This window comes from Ochlerotatus camptorhynchus, unplaced genomic scaffold, assembly GCF_037179485.1.
Source record: "Ochlerotatus camptorhynchus isolate MF236.1 unplaced genomic scaffold, CSIRO-AGI_Acam_v1.1 ptg000132l, whole genome shotgun sequence".
Lineage (NCBI taxonomy): Eukaryota > Metazoa > Arthropoda > Insecta > Diptera > Culicidae > Ochlerotatus > Ochlerotatus camptorhynchus.
In genome coordinates, this window is record NW_027040622.1 from 1,411,773 (window position 1) to 1,435,784 (window position 24,012).

At 38.0% G+C, this 24,012-nt stretch overlaps 1 protein-coding gene across 4 annotated transcripts in view; it reads left to right on the plus strand.

Annotated features, from left to right (window-relative positions):
• LOC135700310 (uncharacterized) overlaps positions 1-24,012 on the plus strand; it is a 57,651-nt gene that overhangs the window by 19,476 nt on the left and 14,163 nt on the right. The window contains exons 1-3 of one of the 4 annotated variants that reach the window (XM_065220779.1): positions 4,013-4,369; positions 9,272-9,738; positions 9,846-9,973. In XM_065220779.1, coding sequence (XP_065076851.1) covers positions 9,526-9,738; positions 9,846-9,973 — 341 coding nt within the window. In that variant the 5' untranslated portion in view covers positions 4,013-4,369; positions 9,272-9,525. Of the gene's footprint in view, positions 1-4,012; positions 4,370-8,613; positions 8,718-9,271; positions 9,739-9,845; positions 9,974-24,012 lie in introns of those variants that run through there. The other 3 variants (XM_065220777.1, XM_065220780.1, XM_065220778.1) reach the window with 3 other exon arrangements.

A 24,012-nucleotide genomic window follows, 5' to 3' on the forward strand; every position in this document is an offset into this window, starting at 1 on the left:
ACTGAAAAGAACAAGTTTACGAAACATACCAACTACCAGCTCAAAGAATGAAGACCGAGATGGCCACGAAGGTCAATGGCATGGTTCGAATTGTCGAATAAAAAGCGAAAAGCGAATCAATTCAACCGGTCACGTGCAAGTTTGATCGATAAGGGCAATAGAACGGATAGAGATGCGAAGCAAAGAAATAAATGACACATTTTGTCGGACACTAATCCACCGTGTCGCAATTTATCCTCTTCGTTTGCCACCACAAACAGGTCACAAACTACAAAACGAAAGGAAAATTCCTCACGATTTTGTTTTTTGAACCTCTTCCAAAGCGAAAGCGACACCTCGGATGTGAACACGCTTTCGCTGCACCCGTGCACGAAATTCACGAAATTACATTTTATAAATTTCACTTCTAGCCGTCATTTGCTGTCCTGATCGGGGTGGTAAATATTTACCTACCAGTTAGTGAATATGGTGTCGGTCGCACCCCATGACGGAATGGAAAAAAATGGTCTTTTTGAACGCAGTTCGTGCGGTGTGCCGCCGGCAGCCGGCCGGCAAAACTGGCGAACCGGCCGGCGTCAGCCTAAAAATAACCACACGGTGTGTCTGGTCTTCGTGTGGACAGTTCAACTTGGCGTATTGACCCGGAGGTGTCGTGTAGACTTGTTCGCAACGGCTTGCATCTCGTGCACATCACGCAAACCTGTTCGTTGGCTCTGAACTTCTCCGAGACTGTCGCGGGCTTGATAGTTCCGTCACGTCACGGTGATTATTTTCGGCTGAATGGTGGCTATTTTAGATATCCCCAGCATCGTTGGTCAGCGGCGCTGAGCCAAAAATCGAAAGAAACGTGTGGGTTTTGACCCTGCTATCTGAGCATACCATCCAAACGCCAAAACGCTCACCAAGTATATATCTCGTTCGCTGAGGGTCAATGTCGAAGAATGTCCACAACGAGACTTGATTCGATTAGATAACGCCGTTATGTAAGCGATAGTGATCGTTCGACTAGTATGTGCCGTTTGATTGGAACCTGCGTGGGGCCGAGACGTAATTTACGACAAAGATGGGACATGCCTAAGTACCACCACCCTACTACCGCCATTCATGTTAGCTCAGCTAGCGTACAGAACGCGGAGAGACCTATGCGCATCGGAATAGCGCGGGTAGTGGAACAAAATTCTATTTTTAGCACACAACCGCGGCAGTTAATTAAACAGAATACGCTGAATGGGAAGCAAACTGCCGACAGTTTCACATTTACTGTACCACCACTTAGCTTCTTGCTGCTGGTCCTACGCTCAGTGACTGTGGTGTGCTACTGTGGATACGCTAGGGATACATTTGAGCTACACTGACTGGCGGAGGGTGATTGAGTGGATTTTTTTTTTTCAAAAATTATAATGGTTCTTTAAAAAAAATAATAATTACACTACTTTAATCGTTTGACCGTTATGTGCATTTCATCTACAATATGCAGGCTTAGTACTGTTAATTAATACACAAATATCGAGTCCAGTATTAGACAACACCCAGGAGACTGGCAAATATCCAGAGCGTTTTGTTAAAGGTCCAATGAAATTTAGTTATGGTCTGGATTAAAGTACACTCAGGTATTTTTTACACGGGGAATATTATAAAAATTATAACACAGAGTTGGATGTTGATGCCATTCGTATTTTAAGCAAGCTCCATATAGACATATTTTAAAAAATTCTGTGATTACACCAAAATTTTTGATTTTTTGTTTAAAGTATGCCATTTGATTACCTATGGCTTGAAACGGATAATGTGATTCGAATCAAGGCGATAGGTTGTATCGTTATCGAGAAATTGTTACAAACGTACCGTGTGAATTGTGATTCAGTGGCCCAAACCATGTACAAAAAACATGTAAAAAAGACTTGAGTGTACTCCAGGCCGCTTACAAGGCACAGGGACTTCGAATGGAGGTTCAAAAAAATCAGGACCATACTCAGGAAATTTTCAGGGAAGCACTGAATTGCACAAAAGCCTGCCAAATTGCGAGATTAATCCGTAGAGTTAGGTGGATTAAAAGGGGTTGAGGGTGAATCCAAAAACCAGAAAATGTTACAAATAAACGTGACAAATTGATAGGACACAGGAATCGCAACATCATCGCAATCAACATCCACACTTGTTGACCGAAAACCGACCTTGACGTTGTTGAAAATATTAAATTCTCTCCAGGATTCATTTAGAATCGAATCCACATCTCTTAACTTTTTTTTTAATCCAATTTTTTGTCAGCATTGTTTTAAAACCTCTGATCAGAATTTGCTTAAAGTTATGGAGTTTTGCTTCAGAGTAACCCTTAAACTATCCAAATAATTTACTTGCAGCCACAAAGCCTTTGAATCTCTTTTCCGAATGACCTTCTAGTCTCCCCGGAACTTCTTGAGAATACTTTCCAGAATTCCCAAGGAGTTTCTTCGGAATGACCTGTGAATTATCCAAATTCTTTTTGAAATACCATTGTATTTTTTCCCTGTAAGTTCATTCAAGTTGAAGACAGATCTCAAGTTTTTGTTTTTATCAATCTCAAGGTTTCTAAAAGAATGTCTTATTACAATCTTCACTTTCAGCATAGCAGCCTTCGGATATTTTTTATGATTCTGTATCTCACAATATTTCTCAAGTCTTAATGAGACTATGGAAATCTTACGAGATCTAGAACATTAAAATATGAACATCATTTTAAAGCTCAGAAAATGTGCTGCAGTTTTATAGCTAAAATATGTTTCATGAATCTTGAACTTAAATATTTGTTTAAGATCTAAAAATGTATTTTATTATTGATTCATTTCATTTTGTGGAAAGCCACTAAGGAGAAACTCTTCGAATTCGCCCTTTAGTTTGTCATCCTTGGTCGATTTCGCCACCCCCTCACTACGGCGCACTTGACGTAGAAACTAGTAATATGGCCCGCCATATGCTTTCAGCTGAGCACCATTAGTCATATATTCTAATTATCTTCAAAAACCTTTAACGACACGCTCCGTGTTCCCCAAACACCGCAAGCGGCGCATATATGAAACGATGTCGCGCAAGTACCCGCACCACCACACCACCACCCACCGGTATCCAACGCGTCAACCCCAGCTGTTTGCAATCCACATTACACGTTCGTTCAGACCGATTCAAAATTGATTCGAGTCGATTTCACTTCAGCAAAAGTGGATTTACTCAAAAGTGAGTTTAATTTTCCGGGAAAAGCCGTGCAATATCAGAAAAAAACTTCTCGAACATGAGGAAAATCATTAAAACCATTTCTCAGTCTATGAATATACCACAGACAAACAGACATAACACATTGAATATTTCTCACTGTAAAACATCGTCGCTAAAACATTACCGCCATCTGTTGAGTACACTGTGGTGGGCACTTCGCTGAACAGATGGCGGTAGTGTGTAAACGTCAAACGCAAGGGAATTGACTATGCGCGCTACAGGTGGCGGTACTACAAACTACAATACTTTTAAATTGTCCGTTAAATGCTTGTTTGATGAACAACTTGCGAGTGTTATGTCTGTTTGTCTGTGAATATACTAATAGACCTCCTATCAATTTTCCAAAAATCCCGGAAAATTCAACTGACGTTTGAGTAAATCCACATTTGCTGAAATTTTGAGTCGGTCTGTACGACCGTGTACGTCTCGTGCAGCATTCAACCGTTCGTTGGGTTGTTGTAGAACAGTCTGCTGCACGGTGCGGTGGGGTGGTACACACAACGACTCATTTCAGTTCCGACGCGCAACAGCGACGTCGCTCCCCTCAGACAATTTCCCTCCGGGGAACCCCAGACGCCTGTCGTCGCGCGCTGATCCTCCCCTTATCGTCAGCAATGCGTCGCGTACGTGTAAGTACATACTCATATGAGCTGTACCCAGTATACACTTTCTTCTGCGGCCGGCTGATGCTAATCGACGGATCCCCCTTCAGCTACTTTCCGAGGAGCGCTTCTTGGCTGCTAGCTGCCTCAGTCAGTTCATAATCGGCGCTCGCTGCCAGCGGTTGTACTTTACTTGCGATCCTCAGAAATACGCTAGTTTCGATCTATCCGGACTCTATGTAGGAGCTTCCAGACGACGAATCCAGTGCCATCTCAAGTTAAAATCCTACATAGTTGGTGTGGAATTCCAAAGCAAACAAATCGAGATCCAGCTCTTCCCACTTGGTGCCGGGTGCATTTCTGCCAGTAGGAAATTGCGTCGCACTAAATTGTGAACATCAACGTACGTTAGAACTCCAGTGTAGTGTGTGCGGTTGTTTTTTCAACGTCTCCTACTCGGGGTAGGTAGCACAAAAAGTGCATACGTTGCACTCTTCGCATGCAGACAACAACGGGACGTAAGTCGGAACATTTGCATTCCACGTATATCGGCCCGCAAGACCTATATGGCAATCGGGAATTCGATCGAAGGTTGTTGGTCAGAAACCGCGTGTAGAGTTTTCATGAATTTAGTAAGGAAGCATGGAGTGGAATTTTTCCAAGGGTGAAAGAGAAAAAAAATCGTTTCGTACCTACTCATCTCGAGCTCTTGGGACGTGTGGATATGGATGGACTTTGCACTGGCGAATTCGTCACAAATTGAGTTATTTATGTACCGACGCTAGAAGGGGGGTCAACGCGGGGAAGTTCGGGCGATTTGGTTGGTCAATCGCGTGTCGTTGTAGGATCTATATTTGTGTGTGCGCTCGCGGAATTTGCTGTACATAAGAAAGTATGTGAGGGGTTTTTTGGCTGTCGAAACGAGCCCGAGAAGCACGTGTTATCAAGTGATTACAGAGAATACTGTAATGTTGGTCAGTTGGAGCGGGGTGTTTTGTTGACTTCGGGAAGATTCCCACTCAGATGAAGTTAGTGTGTATATAAATAGGATACACTGTTGTAGATTGTGGTTGTTATCAATATTTTGAGGCTTAGATTTATTTTCCAATCCACTTGACAAATAGTGATCATTATCATGGTTTGTTATAAATGTCTTGACCTTAATCTCAATTTGCGTTTATTCATGATGAAGCAGCTGTTAATTATCATGTAAACACATTTAATATTCCAATAAGATGTTTAGGGTATATTGCCTGTGCATCTCAGTGTGTTCATATTTTATTTTTGTGGTCGTTTCACAAGATTTTTCACTCGGAAGAGCAGCGTGAATCTTCATATTTCAAACCCTCTGGACCTATAGTCTTTAACTATTGCAAGCAACTCAAGTGACTCAACTCTCAAGTTACATAGCAAGTAACATCTGTGGATGTTTCACTAGAAGGTCTTCTTCAAAGACTTTTTGATACCTGATTGTAGTCCTGTCGTCATGTAGGTGACCTTCTGAGGCGCGCTTCTAAATAATTTCAGACACATTAACTGAGTCAAATTTAATGTTTTCTGAAAATGATGATTAATAGGATATGCTTGGAAATCAATTGATGATTTACTTTCTAGATGCAGGGTTGCAAATGCTCATTTCGTTATAACAAAATGTATTTTGGAATTATGAAAAGATTAGAAGTAATGATAATATTTTATACATGTTAGTTACTAGAAGAAGTTGTGAAGTATGTGCTTAACACATAAAATTCTGCTTTCAGCAAGTCACTATCAGAGAATTTATGATCGAGTGAGTGAGTGAGGGAAAATGATAAAACCGCAGATTGTGACTCTCTGAAAGCGAAACTGACGGGCTAGTGAAAAATTACAGGAAATCTGTGAAACTGTTTACCAAACGTTCAGCTGTTGAGATTTCGGTAAAATTTTACAGATTTCTGTAAAATTTTCTAAGTGTGTACTAATGCAAATCTTCAGTTGAGAGGAGTACAATTGGAGCTATCTAAGCAAACTAAATATTTAGGTGTTTTGCTTCACCATAAGCTAAATTGGAACGAACATCTAGAGTACGCGATCTCAAAAACAAATAATACTCTTTGGGCTTGAAGCAATACATTTGGTAAAAAGTGGGGACTAAAACCGAGGATGATTTACTGGATTAACTCGGCGATTGTGAGACCCACAATCACATATGCTTCGTTAGTGTGGTGGCCAAAACTACACAAATTTCAGCCCAAAAAAAGCTTGAAAAATTACAACGACTGGCGTGCTCGTCAATAACTGGAGCAATGACCAGTGCACCCTCTAAGGCCATAAATGCTCTTTTACATCTTGTGCCGCTACATAAATTCGTGCAACAGCAGAACCAGGTGCCCTAAGGCTGAAACGTGTAAAACGTTCTCAAGATGGAGATCTCAATGGACACCTACGAATCCTCAGAGAGATTTTCAACTAAGCACTTTAGTAGCCATGAATGAAGACTGCATGGAGGCCAAGACTAACTTTAATATTCCTTTGAAGTGGTTGAATCCAATCGTAGCATATGGGAGGCAGGTGGTCCTAAAATTCGTCCAGGATCACACGTGTTTTACACCGATGGCTCCAAAATGGAGAAATCTACCGAAGCTGAGATCACAGGCCCACATATCAATTGCAATAGGACAGTGACCTACAGTTTTACAGGCAGAAATACATGCTATTTTAACATGTACAAATATTTGTTTGACTAGAAAATACAGACATGCCAATATCTGTATTTTCTCTGATAGTCAAGCAGCACTGAATAATTTAAAAGCATACACATGCCAGTCGATGCTAGTTTGGGAGTGCATCCTCTCCTTAAAACAGCTGGCTACAACTAATAGTGATAACCTATATTGGGTACCTGGTCACTGTGGTAGCCGATTCTTTAGCTTGAATTTTCTCTTTAACTGATTTCATCGGGCCTGAGCCTTTTTGTGAGGTATCTACATCCTGCTTAAAATCCGAGCTTAGAATTGGAGAGCTCTTTCTGCATTACGACAATCGAAAAGATTCATTACACCTTTTAACAGAATCGCACACAGCCTACTCAGCTTGAAAAAAAAAATAGATCTGAGTAGGCTGATTGGTCTATTAACCAGACACTGTCCAAGCAAATATCAGCCTAAAAACTAGGTAAATTGACAGATGATACATACTGTGTCAATGTCGTACATTAATTCAGAGAAGACTCTGGTTTCTCGGTAAGGGTGTCCTAAAGCCTAACGAGATATGGTCTACTGAACTAAAAACTAACGAGCTTCATTAAGGAAGTTATACCTTTTCGGGGTGAAATGCATAGTCATAGTGCGACTATCACTCACATTCAAAGTGATTGAACGAACTGACGGTGCATATATATCAAATTGGAGTATACCACAATATCTCATTACTGGTCGCAGTGGTTTTATTCTCCTACAAAAGAAGAATTCCTTACCATCCTGTTACCCTCAGATATTCAAGAAGGTATGTATGTGATATTTGCTGTTCCAAGTATTGTAATCAATCGATAATGATTTCCAATGAAACAAATACCCGTATTAAATCTAGTTGCTTAGCTGGGTTTGCAAATAAAATTAACACTCGTAAAACAAACGGCAAACACATCAAATTTATATAACTCTGTATATGTTTCTTGCTAGAAGTGTATTTGTATGCTTTCAACAGGCTGTTGTGAACTAGTAACCTTTTATGGTTCAATATTTTCGTTCAAAACTTTCACAAGATATTTTTTGTGGTTCAATGTCATGTGGAGGAAATCAACATGATTCCTAAAATTCACTATCATTAATTTAATATTTTTTTCCCTTGATTTGTTTTCCGTCGATCTTCTTTTCCGTACTGAGTACCAATGCTACCGATGCCATGGAGGCAGTTCCCACACCTGGACCCTACCTATCGACCCATCAACTCATGACTTGGGAACCAACGGCATTACTTCCCTTCCGAATGAAGGCGTGATCAGAGATTGTATGCCTCAGAAAATCCCAACGGCGCCGACTGATTAATTTAATATGATTCTCTTAAAAGTCTACCGATGACTATAATACAGAAATTGAATTACTGTTTCTTTATATGTTTTAGAAAATCTTGCATTCTGCGGTCGGGTGTAAGATAAATTTATTGAACTTTCACTCCAATCCCGAGCAGTGACGCACCAGATTTTCTAAATCAGTACAACGTGAACATTTCTCGACGAAACACCCATGTTCGATTATTCAGCAGATTATAATTCAATCATCGCGCACACAACGAAATAATGCACAAACATTTGGCCACCATATAAAATAAGCTGCAAATAATCAGAAAATTCTACCACTATGCCCTAGTCAAACAAACAATCATAAAATAAATATGCCACCCATCGTAGCCGTACAGCGGCTGACTAGGCAATTCTGCGATGACCGATCATGATTTCATCCGAAGACGGACTATAGAAACGTCTGGACATGCCCGAATTAAATTTCTATTCATTTGACTGCGAATTGCAGTTTTCTTACTAGAAATGTCTTCCTAAATTGGGATAGCTATGGTGAAGCGAGCTAGAATGAAAAGAGCTTATTGGCTCCCCAGTATGCGATCCCGTCCCGACTGAATTGATTGACCCTATGTGTGTTTTCGAGCATACACCTAGATCTCGTGCAAACAACTTGTTGACGGGTTGGCTCTCCTCCCCACTCAATGGTCAACAACCAGATGAGCCGAGCGCAGGTCGCTACTCTTCTCAGTCTCATTCTGACCACGGTGCAAATCGGACGTTCGTTGTTCTGAAGTGAGAAAATATACCAAGCAAATTAAAAACTTAAACCTCACATTGGAAAACAACCCATCTACGCTACCATTTTCACGGTACGGAAGACAATCCGCTTTATTAAAAGCACTTTCATCCCGAGGGAGACGTGTGATTTGTAATTATAAATATTGTGTGCGAGTTCAAGTTCATTAACGGTACAACCGATTGAGCAACTCAGTGAGATCGAATAATGATGCTCTAATTAGCGTTCAGTGAATGGTCAGTTCAGCTAATTATTCCATGGATCACCAAGTTTGCGATAGACAGCTTTCTGTGATATAGATGCGGTCGCGTTTGTCTTTTTGCTTTCGAAACAAATTAGCGTCAGTGATAATTTGTCATTTTGACACCTTCCAGACAATTCATAGCTGATAAGGAGAAAACAAGTCGATGCAAACGCTTCAAGGGTGTCACCACGAGATAATGGTGGATCAGAAATAGATTAAGAGCTTACACTTCTAGGAAGTAATTGACGCATAAGGATTGTGAAATTAACTTGAAACTGACAACAACCATCAACCGTAGAAAGTGAATAACGTCATATATTTCGCATACTGTGTTACATATTTTTGATAAATTACTTATAGGCTCATTTCTTTATATTTTCCAGGTAATTTGAACCGCTGTCTTCCGCTATACCAAGAAAACTGATTAAATAACATTTTTGAATATTATATCTCCTACGAAGTGACCGAGTGTTTGGGAACATTTATCAAAGACCGTAGCAGAGTGAAGAAATTAATTCGGTGAAGTAATTTCTCAAGTGAATATCAAAGCAATCCTTCTTATTTGCCAGTGATTGAAGAACAAGGCCAGAAGAAATCCGGAAAGTACTGCGTTTCGCTTTCTATCGGTGCGAATAGAATGGCCCCACCCAACAATGAACTATCCTCTGAAGTGATTGTGCCACGTGAAGTAATCCGGCAGGATGAAGTTCGCGAACAACAACAACAACCAACAAAACCGACTATGGACTGGGAAGCACCAGCAGCACAAGGTCTTTATGATCCACAAAACGAGCATGAAGCCTGTGGCGTTGGTTTCATCGTTTCGATCGAGGGAAAAGCTAACCATAAGGTACGATCGCCACCGGTCTCGTGCCATGAGCCACACCGGGCGCCTCCACCATCACCTCCTACTCAAAATAACGTTTGTTCTCCTATCTACTACGACTCCATTCTCAGATCTTGCGCGATGCCCAAACGCTGTCGATTCGTATGAACCATCGCGGTGCGTGCGCCTGTGATAATGATACCGGTGACGGTGCCGGCGTGTGCACCTCGATTCCGCACAACCTGTACGACAAGGATCTGTGAGTATTGCTTTTGTAGTTCCTTGTAACATCTAATAACTGAGAAAATGAAAATTTTGATGGCCTAGTCGATCAGTGCGACTGAAATACGGCATACCCGGCCTACCCAACCTTACAAAAATTACTTTTCGATAAACATGTTTCAAACTGCTTTTTGTTTATTTCTTAACCATTCTGGCCTAAAATTAATATTTTGAAAGAAAATTGGACTAGAATGGCCTCATTTTTTAGATTCACATACCACATCAGGCCCGAGGGCTGAATATTGGACACACATCAAATTCTGAACAGCGAACAGCTCACTAAATTTTATACTTTGCTATAGATCTACCGTAAACTGTACACACTTAGATCATTTTAAATAATTCAGTATGTTTACACACTAAGATTATTTCACCGAATTCTGTGAAATTTAACCGACATCTCAACAGCTGAACGTTCGGTAACCAGTTCGGTGATTTTTCACCGAATATCTGAGAAAAATTACAGGAAATCTGTGAAAATTCACCGAACTGTTGGTGTGTAGCTTGGTTTTTGAATTGCTGTAAAAGTCGGTAAAAATTCAAATGACCGATATCCGTAGAAAAACATGAAATCGACAAATTTTATTTTCTATCATTAAATGGGGTTAATAGAGTTCAGAATTAATTTCTCATTTTGGAATTTTCCACAGATTTTTAAACTTTTACCGAACACAATTCAAAAACCAAGTAAAACCTTTCTGACTAGATTATGTGAATGAGTATGCTTGGACTTTATTTCATTTCGTCAAGCCAGTGTAGACTACATACAATGATTATTACAATGTTTACTTACATACTATGCATTAATTCTATTCTGTTTTAGCTTAGTTTGTATTTGCTGCTTGGACATAGTGATGTCAATAGTTCCGCAATGCAAATTATATAGGCGCATCATTCGATTGATTGGGCTATTTTTTGCATAGTTTGTTCTGTACGATGTTTCTGAAAATAAATTCCGTGTTCTAAGATATCGACAAGGTGTGTAAAAATTTAAATGTGCGAGAATTTCTGCCGAATCTATGCGCATTGAAATAATGTCGTTGATGAAGAAAAGCATTGCAAATTGGCGGCGCTCCTTAAGTGTTTGTATATTGATGAGCATGCAGCGCGCTTCATAAGATGGTAATGGAAATGCAGTCCAATTCAATTTACGTAAAGCATATAAAAGGAATTGTTTTTGGACAGATTCTATGCGTTCTTCGTGTATGGAAATGTATGGATTCCATACTAGGTGGCAGTATTCCAGAATTGGCCTTACATATGTGGTATATAAAAGCTTAATAGTGTATGGGTCTTCGAAATTATGACTGAACCTTTTGATGAAGCCTAGCATTCTGTTTGCTTTACTAATGATAGTATTATAATGTTCTATAAAAGTTAGTTTGGAGTCTAGGATTACACCTAGATCTCTTACAATTTTGCTTTTTTCTACTATTTGGTTGCCTAATGATATTTCAATATGCGGTGTTTCAATTTTTCTGCTAAATGCTATTGCAGTACATTTTTTTACGTTCAGTTTAAGTAGACTTTTACTACACCAGGTGTGGAATATATTGATTTCATTCTGGAATTCTTCTGCATCGCTAGAATTACTTATTTCCATAAAGAGCTTCATGTCGTCTGCATATACAAGCAATTTTATTTTTTTAAGTATGTAGGAAATGTCGTTTATGTACAAAATAAAAAGAAGTGGGCCTAAATGAGAACCCTGGGGTACCCCAGAGGTGACTGAAATTGGTTCTGAAAGTTTATTTTGAAAGCGAACTATTTGTTTACGATGTGTTAGGTATGATTGAAGCCAATTCAAAAGTCCAGGCTCCATTCCTATTTTCTGCAATTTGAGGATTAATAATGGTATGTCGATGCGGTCAAATGCTTTACTGAAGTCGGTGTATAGCGCTTCAACGTGCTTGCCACTGTCCAACGCTTTAATAATGAAAGATACATATTCTAGAAGATTAGAGGTAGTTGAGCGACCTTTAAAAAAGCCGTGCTGTTTACTTGTAATTAGATTTTTCACCTGCTGAAAAATATTGCCGTTTACGATTGATTCAAAAAGTTTTGGAATGCAAGAAATAATAGCAATTCCACGATAATTTCGAATGTCTGATTTTGCACCTGATTTGAAAATAGGTACCAAATAAGATGATTTCCAAATTTCAGGGAATTTTCCATTTTTCAGAGACATGTTGAAAAGACGCTCTAGAGGAAATGCGAGTTCTTCAGAAAGGTTTTTCAAAAATATGGGTGCGATGCCGTCAGGTCCAGACCCTTTCGACGCGTTTAAGTTTTTTAGTGCATTGAGGACTTCATGTTGAGAAAGTTGGTTGACAGAGATGTTTTTAGAAATTTCAGGAATGAATGCAAAGAAATCGCGGTCACGATCTTCTTCGGAAAATGTGGTGTATACTTCTTGGAAGAAATTTGCAAAGAGACTGCAAATTTCAGAAGAATTCTCACCTACATTTGCATCCAAATTCATTCGCGAAGGAAAATTGCTGCTTTTTAATTTCGTGTTTACATAATTAAAAAAGTTCATAGGACATGATTTGACTTCATTTTCGACTTTGCGGTTATAGTCCTCATATGCAGAGTTGGTGGCTGTATTTAATTGGTTGCATAAGTTGTGATAGTTTCGCAAATTGGTTTCAGTTTTTTCTTTTTTGTCTGGATACAGTCCTATCCACAATTCCACAATTCGGCGCTTGATTCTACCGTTTTAACTGAGCGTCCTAGAAGAATGATTTCTTCGACAAAGTTGTGTATTTCATAATGCTTTAGAAAGCAATATATCGGCCTTTAAATTTGCGCCAAAAAATGAGTTTTCACCATTTTTTACGTTCATAACTCAGAAGTGTAAGTTATTACGAAAAGCACCGTACTCAGCAGGTGGCGGAAAAATTGCTTGCTTGTCCCTTTTTTCTGCTATTACGAAGTTACATCAACTTCTTCCAAGTTATGTAATTATTCAGAGTTGGTTGGAAATGCTAACATGAAGCTTTAGTGTGATGATTTATTAGCTAGAGAATGATCTTTAGAAGAGGGTAGGTGGATAGTTCCGTTAGAGTACGGCAGTATGAAAATTGAATAGAAGTTTAAAATGAGCGAAGGGCCATTAATGCGACAGTTTTAAGATCGACGCACATTTTTGCCTAACCCGTACGATGTACGCGGGGACTTGAAGTATGTCTCCTGGAAACTGAAAATGCTCTTGCAACGTGGGGCTTTAGGTAGTGATGAAAACGTCGCTAGAACTATTCCACAGCCGCAGTCAGTTTATGAGCAAAAAGAGGGACGCACATTTTTGCCTGTGGACTTGGAGACATACTTCAAGTCCCCGCGTACATCGTACGGGTTAGGCAAAAATGTGCGTCGATCTTAAAACTGTCGCATTAATGGCCCTTCGCTCATTTTCAACTTCTATTCAATTTTCATACTGCCGTACTCTAACGGAACTATCCACCTACCCTCTTCTAAAGATCATTCCCTAGCTAATAAATCATCACACTAAAGCTTCATGTTAGCATTTCCAACCAACTCTGAAAATCTTTAACTTCGCGTATGAAGTAACATAAAAACACTTTGTATGTAATTATGGTTTAAAAGATATCTCAATTTGACCAAGATCTCAGAACATTCACAACCTTCTTCGAATTTCAGGAACGATTTTGAATCAACATCTAGATGAAACAAAAATTTCAAAACTTCCAGTAAAATCCCTAAATCAAAAGCTGATGTTCAAAATTCCTTGAACTTTAAAAAATATTAACACTTCTCTAAAGTATTACAAAGTTCCTCGAGCTGTTTGCTTGACTTCTGCAAAGTTCTTAGAATTCCTATAAAGTTCACTGCACTTTTACAAAGTTCCCTGATCTATATAAAATTTAGTTGAACTTCTGCAAAGTTCCTTGAAGTTCTGCAAAATTTCATTAATTACCATGGAATTTTCTGATATATTTTTTGTGAACATTAACGAAGTATCCTGAAGCTAAAAGAACTTTTATGCGGTTTCTTAAATTAAACAAAGTTTCGTAAAGTTTAGAAGTTTCTCAAACTAGTATTAGGTTTCTAGTTCTACAAAGCTTTCCTGATTTTTTTAAAGCACCCTGAATTTCTTCAACATTATCGGAATCCCACGATGTTCCACGATTTTATATTAAACTAGCTGAGTGTGCCCGGTCTTGCTCGGGATTCAATATTAGCTTGAGTTTATGCGCCGATTTAAAAAAAAGCATGCTATATTGTACGTAGCCTCCCCCTATTATCTTAGGGGCTACCCCCTATGATTATCTCCTTATACCCCCACACTCGCCCCCACTTGCCTAATTTGGTTCCATTTGCTTGATTAGTTCTCGAGTTATGCAGAAATTTCTGTTTCATTTGTATGGGAGCCTCCCCTTACAGAAGGGGGAGGGGTCTCGAACCATCATAAGAACCTTCCACGGCCCCAAAAACCCCTGTATACAAATTTTCACGCCAATCGGTTCAGTAGTTTCCGAGTCTATAAGGGTCAGACAGACAGACAGACAGACAGGCAGACAGAAATTCATTTTTATATATATAGATTTCCTGTATTTCTACGAGATCCCCTGAACAAAATGAAGTCTGATGAAGATAAAAAAATCCCTGAGCTTCATCGAAGATCTCCTTCTACACACTTAGATTTTTTGCCGGGATGGGCACCACCGAGCTGCTCGGCATTTTATTTTGCTGAATCTCATTGAAAAACTTGCCGAAATTTAGCAAACAAACGGGAATTTTGCCGAGATCTCAGCTAACAAACATAAATTTAGCTGAGATCTCAGTAAAAATAAATACCGAGCCTGCTCGTTGGTGCCAGTAATTTCTCTGAAGTTCGCAAATTTTCTACGATGTTGAATAACTTTTTTTAGATAACGTCATGTTTATAAACCTCCTTAAACAGAAATCCCGTCCATGTCACTGGGATCTACAAAGGAATTCTTTAGTTGACATCTTGAAGTTCTACAGACTCAACGATGTCTTGTACGAAAAACCGACTGATTTTTGTAGTTCCTAATGGCTTCATGGAGCAGCTTATATAAGTGGCAGAGTAAGGTTTGAGAATTGTCTAAATGAATCAAATCTTGGAGGAGTTTCTTGCTTGTGTTTGCACTGTTGAATGATTTTGATTTTTCTGATGTGGTAGTTTTGGGCTTTGCCAAGGAAGTTGCTTAACTGAAGGATGGTTTGATGATTTTATCAAATTGTTTCAATGCTTTGTGTTTACTCTTGAATATTCACAACTGGGAGCCTGGTAAGCTCATATAATTAGTTGCAGAATTCGTTTTGATATTTGTGTTTGATCAGTTGTATGAATTTATGTTTGAAGTGGTAGGGTTAACTACCCCATTTCCTGCCTATTAAGCACAACCCGCACTTAGTCTTTCTTAGTCTAGCGTAGTTTAGCACCAAACGGAATGTTATAATTACTGATGGCTTCCAAATTTATTTACCATTCCGTACGTACCGTAAGATTTTATAAAGATAAACCAATCGTTGAGATATTGTCAGAAATCTAACACTGCTTCTTGACGCCAAACTCGGCCTACGCATTCTAAACTCGGCCTAACGCATTGAAACTCCAATGAATTCACTTCGGCCTATCGGATGAAGATAAAAATTGATTCGGTTCGAGCGCTTCTTTTGTTGTTGGGAATTATGGGTGCAAACATTCATATCACGCGTTCTCATTGACTTCGTTCGGTAGGTTATTAATTAAAATATCCTACCAAACGCATAATTGGCTTGTTAACTCTGAAATCATGGATTTATTTGAAGTTTTCTGCTCGATAGGCCCAAAATGGGCGATTAGGCCGAAGTAGTTCTCTATCCTACTATAAGAATTTGAGAAGTTATTGGATTTGTATAGTTGTTAATAAGTAGAGGAACAGAATAATGTGGTAGAAATGGTAGGTATGAATCAATAATTATAAACATAATAATGATAGTAGTACAATATGAGCATTTATATTATAATAATAACCTAGATTATTTTGATACTAGGCCTATATGGAAGGGACGAGCCTTAGTTTTTGTTTGGGGGGTGTTTCAGTGATACTGTTTTTTTTTTATATTCAGGTGATTCCTTGTAGCGTCCTTTTTCGCATTTAACTTCTCAAATTCACAAAGCAAAATAATCAGGTTTCGTAGCTGAACCTACAATTAGTTGTTTGCTGCGGAGAATGAAATTTACAGATTTGTAAACCTCGTTAATCTTGAGATTTGTGCTCTTTAAAATGCGAAGTATGATGGAAAAAGGGACTCTACGAGGTATTCTTTCAGAGACACCGAACAGATCTTGATATTCTACAAGCTGAAATATTGTCCGATGTCAAGATGAAGAGCCGCATAACACCATAGTGTTAAAAAAATGGTTTCTCCCAATTATCCAGGAGTTTAGATCTCGATTACCTAAAGAATCAACGAGGTATTGAACGATGTCTTAACTAAATGTTTGAACCCGCAGTGCTTCTCCTATCATGTGAGATATACAGTTGGATTGATAATGTATTTCGGGTTTCTCAAATTATTCTGGAGATTCGATCTTGATATTCTCAACAAAGTCTTGTACGATGTCCTGACTTATTACAAGAATCCATACAGCATCGGCTCTTCAATCTTCTTGTAGTGCTACAGACTTAACAATGTTTTTCTTCTTATTCGCATTACAAGCTTATTGCTTATTGCGTGCTCTCTACTTAGTGTTCTAGATGCACTTCCGCAGTTATTAATTGAGAGCTTGCGATGCCTGTACCATGTTTGCATTAGTATAATTGTATGGCAAGTATGGTATACCCAGGAAAGTCGAGAAATTTTAAAACCCGAAAAATTCCTAGCCACCTCGAGCATGGTCTGGCTTTGTAGCAGCACCTTTACCGACTGAGCTAAGGGAGGTAACTTAACAATGTCTTGTCTATATATCGTGCGGGACTCAAATCTGTACACCTAAGAAATGTATCGAAATTCATACATCTAACACAATATGAGGTGTATGGATTTCGGTCCCAAATGTTATATGATAGTGAGAGTTCAATTTGACTTGATTTTTCAAGCTTCCATGTAAAAAAGGTACACATAATTTGAACCAGAATGGTTGCTGAAGCAGATTTTTTAAACATTAAACCAAACTCGCAACAGATAAATACCACGCTCCATTTACAAAAAAAAACCTAAAATTAACACCTCCGGTCGCATTCTACATTTCACGCGATTCATACAAAACCATTTGCTTCTTCCACAAGGCACAACAATATCTGCGAAAATATCACGTTTTCACGTCAAGTGCAATTGTAAACATCTCCCTGCCTGCGCATTCATTCGCGGTCCACATCAATCAGTGGAGATAATGAGTAGTAGTGATCACGCGTTTATGGCGTGCTATTTGACCGCCAACTGTTGGAAATACGTGACAATCTTTCCAACCCGAATAAAAAAACCCGCTAAACTCCAATCAATGTCAAATTATATGACCGTTTAGCTTTCGCTGTGATAAAAAGTAAATTGTAATAACCGATATTGGGCGCTGAATCCGTTATTGGGAATCCCGAATGTATTTACAAATCATTTTCACTACAAATACATGATACTTGTTGATCTGCTGGGACGTGAAACACGAGTGATATTTTGTGGTAAATAAATTATTTTTTGGTTCCTCTTTGATGTCATTCCGAACATGTTTTCGCGAATGGTGGTTTCACCCAGATTTTGGCTAATTATAAACGGCTTGCTTCTGACGTTGGATGGTTGGATTGTTTGTGACAGTCTGAAGCCAATATATTTTGTTGTTGTTGTTGTTGTCACTGATATAGTGAAATGTTTTTCTAGAAACATCAAGTTATAGAAATCCAAATTAATGGAAAACTTGAAGTGAACCATCACTAGTAGAAGCGAGAAAAACCTTGATATCGACTTCAAGAATATCGTTACACGTTATCAATTAGCACATACGTTATCAATCATCGCTGGTGGGCTCTTTTCCAAGTTTTTCCATAATAGAATTGTCGACAAAAAGGCCGCACCTAACCAGTGGTGAACCAATGCATTGCAATGTTCGATCGATTGGCGAAATTGATAACATAGCCCTATTCCGTCTAATCAGATAAGCAACCGTCCAACCATTTGCACCATCATATGTGAATATGCAGCTGACTCCACTTGCAAGCGAAACAGCTATACATATATACCTTCATATCTATACAATCATAGGTATATAACATAGATTCAAATATTCTGAGAATTTTACAGTTCACGGTCTTATGGGTTAAAAGTAATCAGCAAAGGAATTTTTCGCGTGAAATTAATGAAACGTACGTACAACAGGCGGTGGTGAAATATAATTTTTTCGACCGCTTTGAAAAGGTCGAAAATAAAAACGAGAATGAACCTCTTTGTTTATACAGCTGTCTGCTCGAGTGTCAGATGCCGCATCCATCCATCACCATCGAGTGTTCAATGGATGAACAACGAACTACCGGCGTCCGCGGCTCACTTCTACGGGCGGCATATTACTAGCATCAAGATTATCACCCTCTATCGTGCGGCTAGCCATAATAATAGTATCAGATTGTAATTTAATTGCACTTGTGTAACCTAATACGAGATCGATGCCTTCGTGATGCTTCTTTTGCGAATGTGGAGCATCTACTCAAAACAGTAATGAGCTAAGTGATGATGGTGTCCCCATAGGGTGGGTACTGATCGATACAGTTAATGCTAATCAGATGTGGAAATTAATAAAGATGTTTCTGATGAGCGCATTATCGCGCACTCACTATACATTTCTAGTTCCGTAGCTCTGTAGTTTTTCGAAAGCGTTCATGATATTAATAAGCCCATTTCCAGGGTACACCTAAACGAATAATACGATGTTTAAAAGAAGGGTCGCTTCGTATTTTGAAGGAAAAGGACTCATATTTGTGAATTGGTGATGTTGTGATTTTCATCAAACTACGGGTCGAATAATTTAAAACAACTCGCAGGACTGGCACTAGCATGCGACAAGCTTACTTAGCTTGAATGCAGCACATTTTTCAAAACCACACAGCTCTAATGCAGTCAAAGTGGACGAAGATGGAGAGTGGAAGCTTAATGTCTGTGTAGATCATTAAGGGCAAATTTGAATCAATTAGCGACAACAAATGCAATTGCGCTGTACAGTCTAGTTGTTTGTTTAATTGATTGCCTTATTTATCTGTGCAATAAATCAAACCTGGGCATGATGTGACTTTAGGATCTTCATTTAATTCGAAGCGTTCTTTTGTGCATTTTCATGAATGCTCTACACAGGTTTTATCGTTTGAACGGTGTTTTGACTTGATTTGATTTTTTTAAGTTAACTTAAACACGCTATTTAAAAGAAGAATAAGCCAATTTTATCGAATTAAACTTTTTATGGCTACAGATACTACAAATTAGCCTTCAATGTTTGTTGGGAAATTTCTTAACTTTTATAAGGGCCTGTCCATCAAACACGGGTATAGTTTTAGTGAAGTGGGGAAGGTGCGTTTAGTGTCCACAACAACAACATATTTAAAAAAAAACTCGTATTCATTCATTCCCACCTATGGAATTCATATTTACATTCCCGATCATAATTTTGAGGTCACCCTTTAAAAAACATTTAAATGTTTTTCTGCCCAAGTCATTCCCATCTTTATTTTTATCAATTTTGAGATAGCATCATTATTCAGTTTATCGTTCTATGTTTTTTGAGTTGTGCCATTGAAAAAAGGTGGTTAGTTCAAGAAAAATTAAAAACAATATCAAGTCAAATTGTCCCACAGCCAAAAGTAACCACAAGCCAAGCCAAATAAACTATAAAACAACGTCACAGCTATGTTTTAGGCTTGCTTCTATTAAAAATGCTGGACAACATATAGCATCATGAGATTAGACTCAAAACAGATTCTGCCAATTTCTGGCTTTGAATTCTCATGTGATTTGATGTGTCGCATAATTGATTTTAATTTAAACATGTTTTACCACTTAGGGGATATCCGGAACATGTTTGGGTGCTGGTTACTCACCATGACTCTTATGGATCTTATTTTAGAATTGTCATGTACACTTATTTATCACATGGAGGGTTTGTCTGTCCCATACTCGCCGGAAAATGTTCCTGCCTTAGCTCTGGAATCAGCGGAACAATTTCAAAAACATTCAATAACGTTCTATGGGACTTTGGTATCATTCTACTGTTCAATACTGTGCTAAACTAATGCAGCATCGTCATGGCGTTGTGACTGACTTGCGGTTATTATTATCATTGACGTTAAATGTAATCGCAAGTCAGTCCCACTCAGATTTTGGTCTTAACTTAAGGATGTTGCATTCTATCACATTGCACGTTTATTTTTTAAATAATCCCTCCAAAATAAGTGTAAAATGAGAGAACTTGTAAAAACTGTAAGTTTTTCACAGACGGGACTGACTTGCGGTTATGGGCAGTATTGGTCATTTGAAAGGGATTGACTGAAATTAAGTTCGTAGGTACCTGCAGTAGCTAAAAAAAAAGTAGCGTAAATTTCCGTTACTATGATACACGTAAATGGAACGTCAAATATCATACAAGTTTACATTATAGATCGTGTGAATTTATGAGACATGTCATGCAATATTCCATATATTGTATGCAAATGTCCACCTTTGTTTGCAACATTTCTTGCAAGCTGCTAGTTTACATCACCAGTAAAACTCAGATTTTTTTCTGTGTGGTCCAATACATTTATAATTGTTCTTCTCTTTACTTAAACTTCTCCTAAAGTTGCAACATTTTGCAAAATTCACACTGAATATTCATGACCAATTTTCTCAGAATTGGGTCGGCAAAATTTTGAAATGAAAGTAGCAGAACCCTTAAGCTGATATCACACTGTTTTCCCACACGACAAATATTTGACTCGTTAAGCTTTGCCAAATAATGCTATTTGTCATATTTGTTTGCCTAAGCCATTACACTTGTCTGATATTTAACAAGTATTTGACCAACAAATATTTGACCAAATACGGTTATTTGAAATTTTCAGCTATTTGTCAAACTATTTTTTGACGTAGGGGAAATGTATGTAATGTCGACCTAAGTGTCCCTAATTTGGGCCCATACAAAAATTCAGCAATCGACTAAATTTTCAATAGCAACCAAAAATATCCATTAGTACCGTCCCAATGACGCGTTCATCTAGATACAATTGATAAATAGCAGATTTTTAGCGATGGGCCCAGTCTTAGATCCATAGGCCAACATTAGAGCCATTTCCCCTATTACATTATTTGCAGTTGAACAAGTTTATTTATTTGGCAATTGATTTGATATTTTATTGCTCATGGTATTTGGTTTAATTTAATTTGCGTCAAGAAAGCGGAATTTGCTAATCTCGGGCCAAATCCCAGATTGAAGATCTTATGATCCATATCAGGTTCTAGGTCCACTGGAATCGGTTCAAGAACAAAAAATCTGGAGAAAAACTTTCATGTGGCAAGTAAATAATGCTCATCTCAGGTTTCTTTGTTTCTGGATCTCGTATCAGCTTTTTCAGAATTCTGAACCATATTTACAGAAGAAATTTATTTATATGATGTGACGTAGCAAACACATCAATTTTGTCGTAGGACTACGTCTTTAATTTCTATACTGGGGGTTACATTAAAAAATCAAAATTCAGATATGTAACGAAAAATCCCAAACACGGACGCAACGATAGAGCGCAAATCGATTACACGACACATTGCGCATGCTCACATGAGCGACCCAGACCCGTCTACGTTTTCTACAAAACTTTGTTCAGGACTCGGGAAAGGCTAAACGTTTAAAGTTAAATTAGAACGGTGAATAGGGAATGTACTAAGTACAGCACCGTACTCAGCAGGTGGCAAAGATGGAATTTGCTCCAAAATAAATACTTAGGAGCGGAATAATTGCTCTAATGTTCTTTGAAGATTTATAAAGTTTCCATTTAGGAAAGACTTTGAACCTGTTCTATGGCAAACCAAAGTTCCCAAATCTTCCCAAATGAAACAATACAATTTTAAAAATAAGTTCTCCATGAAAATAACAATTTAAAAACCTACCAGAACTGCGATCGCTCATATTTCATCTCAAATATAATTGAAGTTGACCTAAAGGCAGTTCCGAAAACTATTCTGGATCTCAGAAATAGAAAGGTTCTGTGTCGACGATGTTCAAATCTCCATATAAATAAACAAAACTACAATTTTAGACAAAAGTCAGAATGAGATCATGGATATTTTACATCAAATGTAAATGAAGTTGGTTCATTGGCATTATGCATTGCAGGAATGGCCAAAGGATTCATGCTGCATGGTTCAATTTTGGAGAAGGTCACTTGTCCATATACATAATCTCATATATTAGATTAGATTAGAATTTCAAATCATAGAAATAGGTCCATTGGCATCTGAAAAAAGGATCCGGATCTCAGGAATAGGAACCTTTCTACATGATTCTGTGCTGAGGAAAGTCACTTCTTCATATAAGTGATGACAACCACAATTTTAAATTTTCCTTGGCTAGAAATAACACATATTTCACCTCAAATATATTAACAGTGGCATGCCCGGAAACACCATTGGTAATTTTGGAAACTTACAAAAATATCTCCGGATCTGAGGAATGGTCATAGTAACCATGCTATATCATTGTTAACTGGAGAAGTTCATTTGTCAATGTAAATAATGCAAACTACACAGCAAAAAAATAATTTTGATATCACATCAAAGTGGATGCACTACAATCATGTCGAAAATTTCATGTAATTTTTATGACCACATAAATATACAAATGCAGTAAAAGCAGCGTAATGTCAGTTCATGCATTGTATTAATGATAATTTTGTCCTTTTTAGCAAGTAATATTACACCATATTTTCGACATGATTGTAGTGCATCCACTTTGACGTGATATCAAAATTATTTTTTTGCTGTGTACAAGTTAAATATTTTGTAGGGCTGCCATCATTGGTATTTCATCCCGAAAATAAATAAAATTATTTAGTAATGAAACGTGATCATTAGAAATGAGAGCACGAATTTTTTATATTTTTGAGCGAAGTCGGCCTCTGAGAGGACCAATTTGAAATAAGAGTTTTGCACGGCGAACCATGATCTAGGTCTAGTTGTCCGATTTTTGTTCCAAGGGAAATATTCTCACCTCATTGGAACCTCGGGCCGCATGTATGAGTATATGTTACAAATGAATTGAACGAGGATTCTCTTTAAAGAAAATAAATTTATAGGGGGGATATGAGAGTTCTGATGACTTGCCACCTATGTGAGCCTATAGACGCATTTCGCGCCAAATCGTATTCGAAGCTGGCAGCACCCTCTCAGATTTCAATGAAACTTTCTGGATGTGTGGACCTTGACTAAATATGCTACTTTGCATACTTAGTTTTTCCAAAATTTATCTAGACTAACATTTGAGAAGGGCCAAACTTTTTCTGCGATTTTTTTCAAAAAAATATTATGGAAAAATTACAACTCCTACAAAAATGTGTTGCATGAATGACTTTTAGGAAATTGTCCAAGTTATCGAAAAAAATACTGGAAAATTTTTTATTTGAGACCTACACTGAAAAAAAACGATTTTTAAAATTTAAAGTCTATTTAAAAAAATGGCCATGTTTGATTTGGATGAAACTTTGCCTCAAGATAGGTAATTATGTTTACTACCAACCATCCATACATCGCGAGCTGGGCACTTTTAAGGAAAACAAGTTTTTCTTACAAGAACTTTTTCATGTCTGAACTGATTTTTTTAACGTACCATTTTTACACAAAACTAAACCAGTGACGCTCAAAATCATCTCAGAACCCAATGAAGCTCCATTTGTGATTCAATTTTGTCTAATCAGCAACTAATCACTTGGATTAATCGAGGATTTCATATGAAAAGGGCCTATATCATAAGAAAATAATACAATTGATTATATTGCCTACTACTGAGGCAAAATCTGATACTCCTATAGCAACTTAGAATTC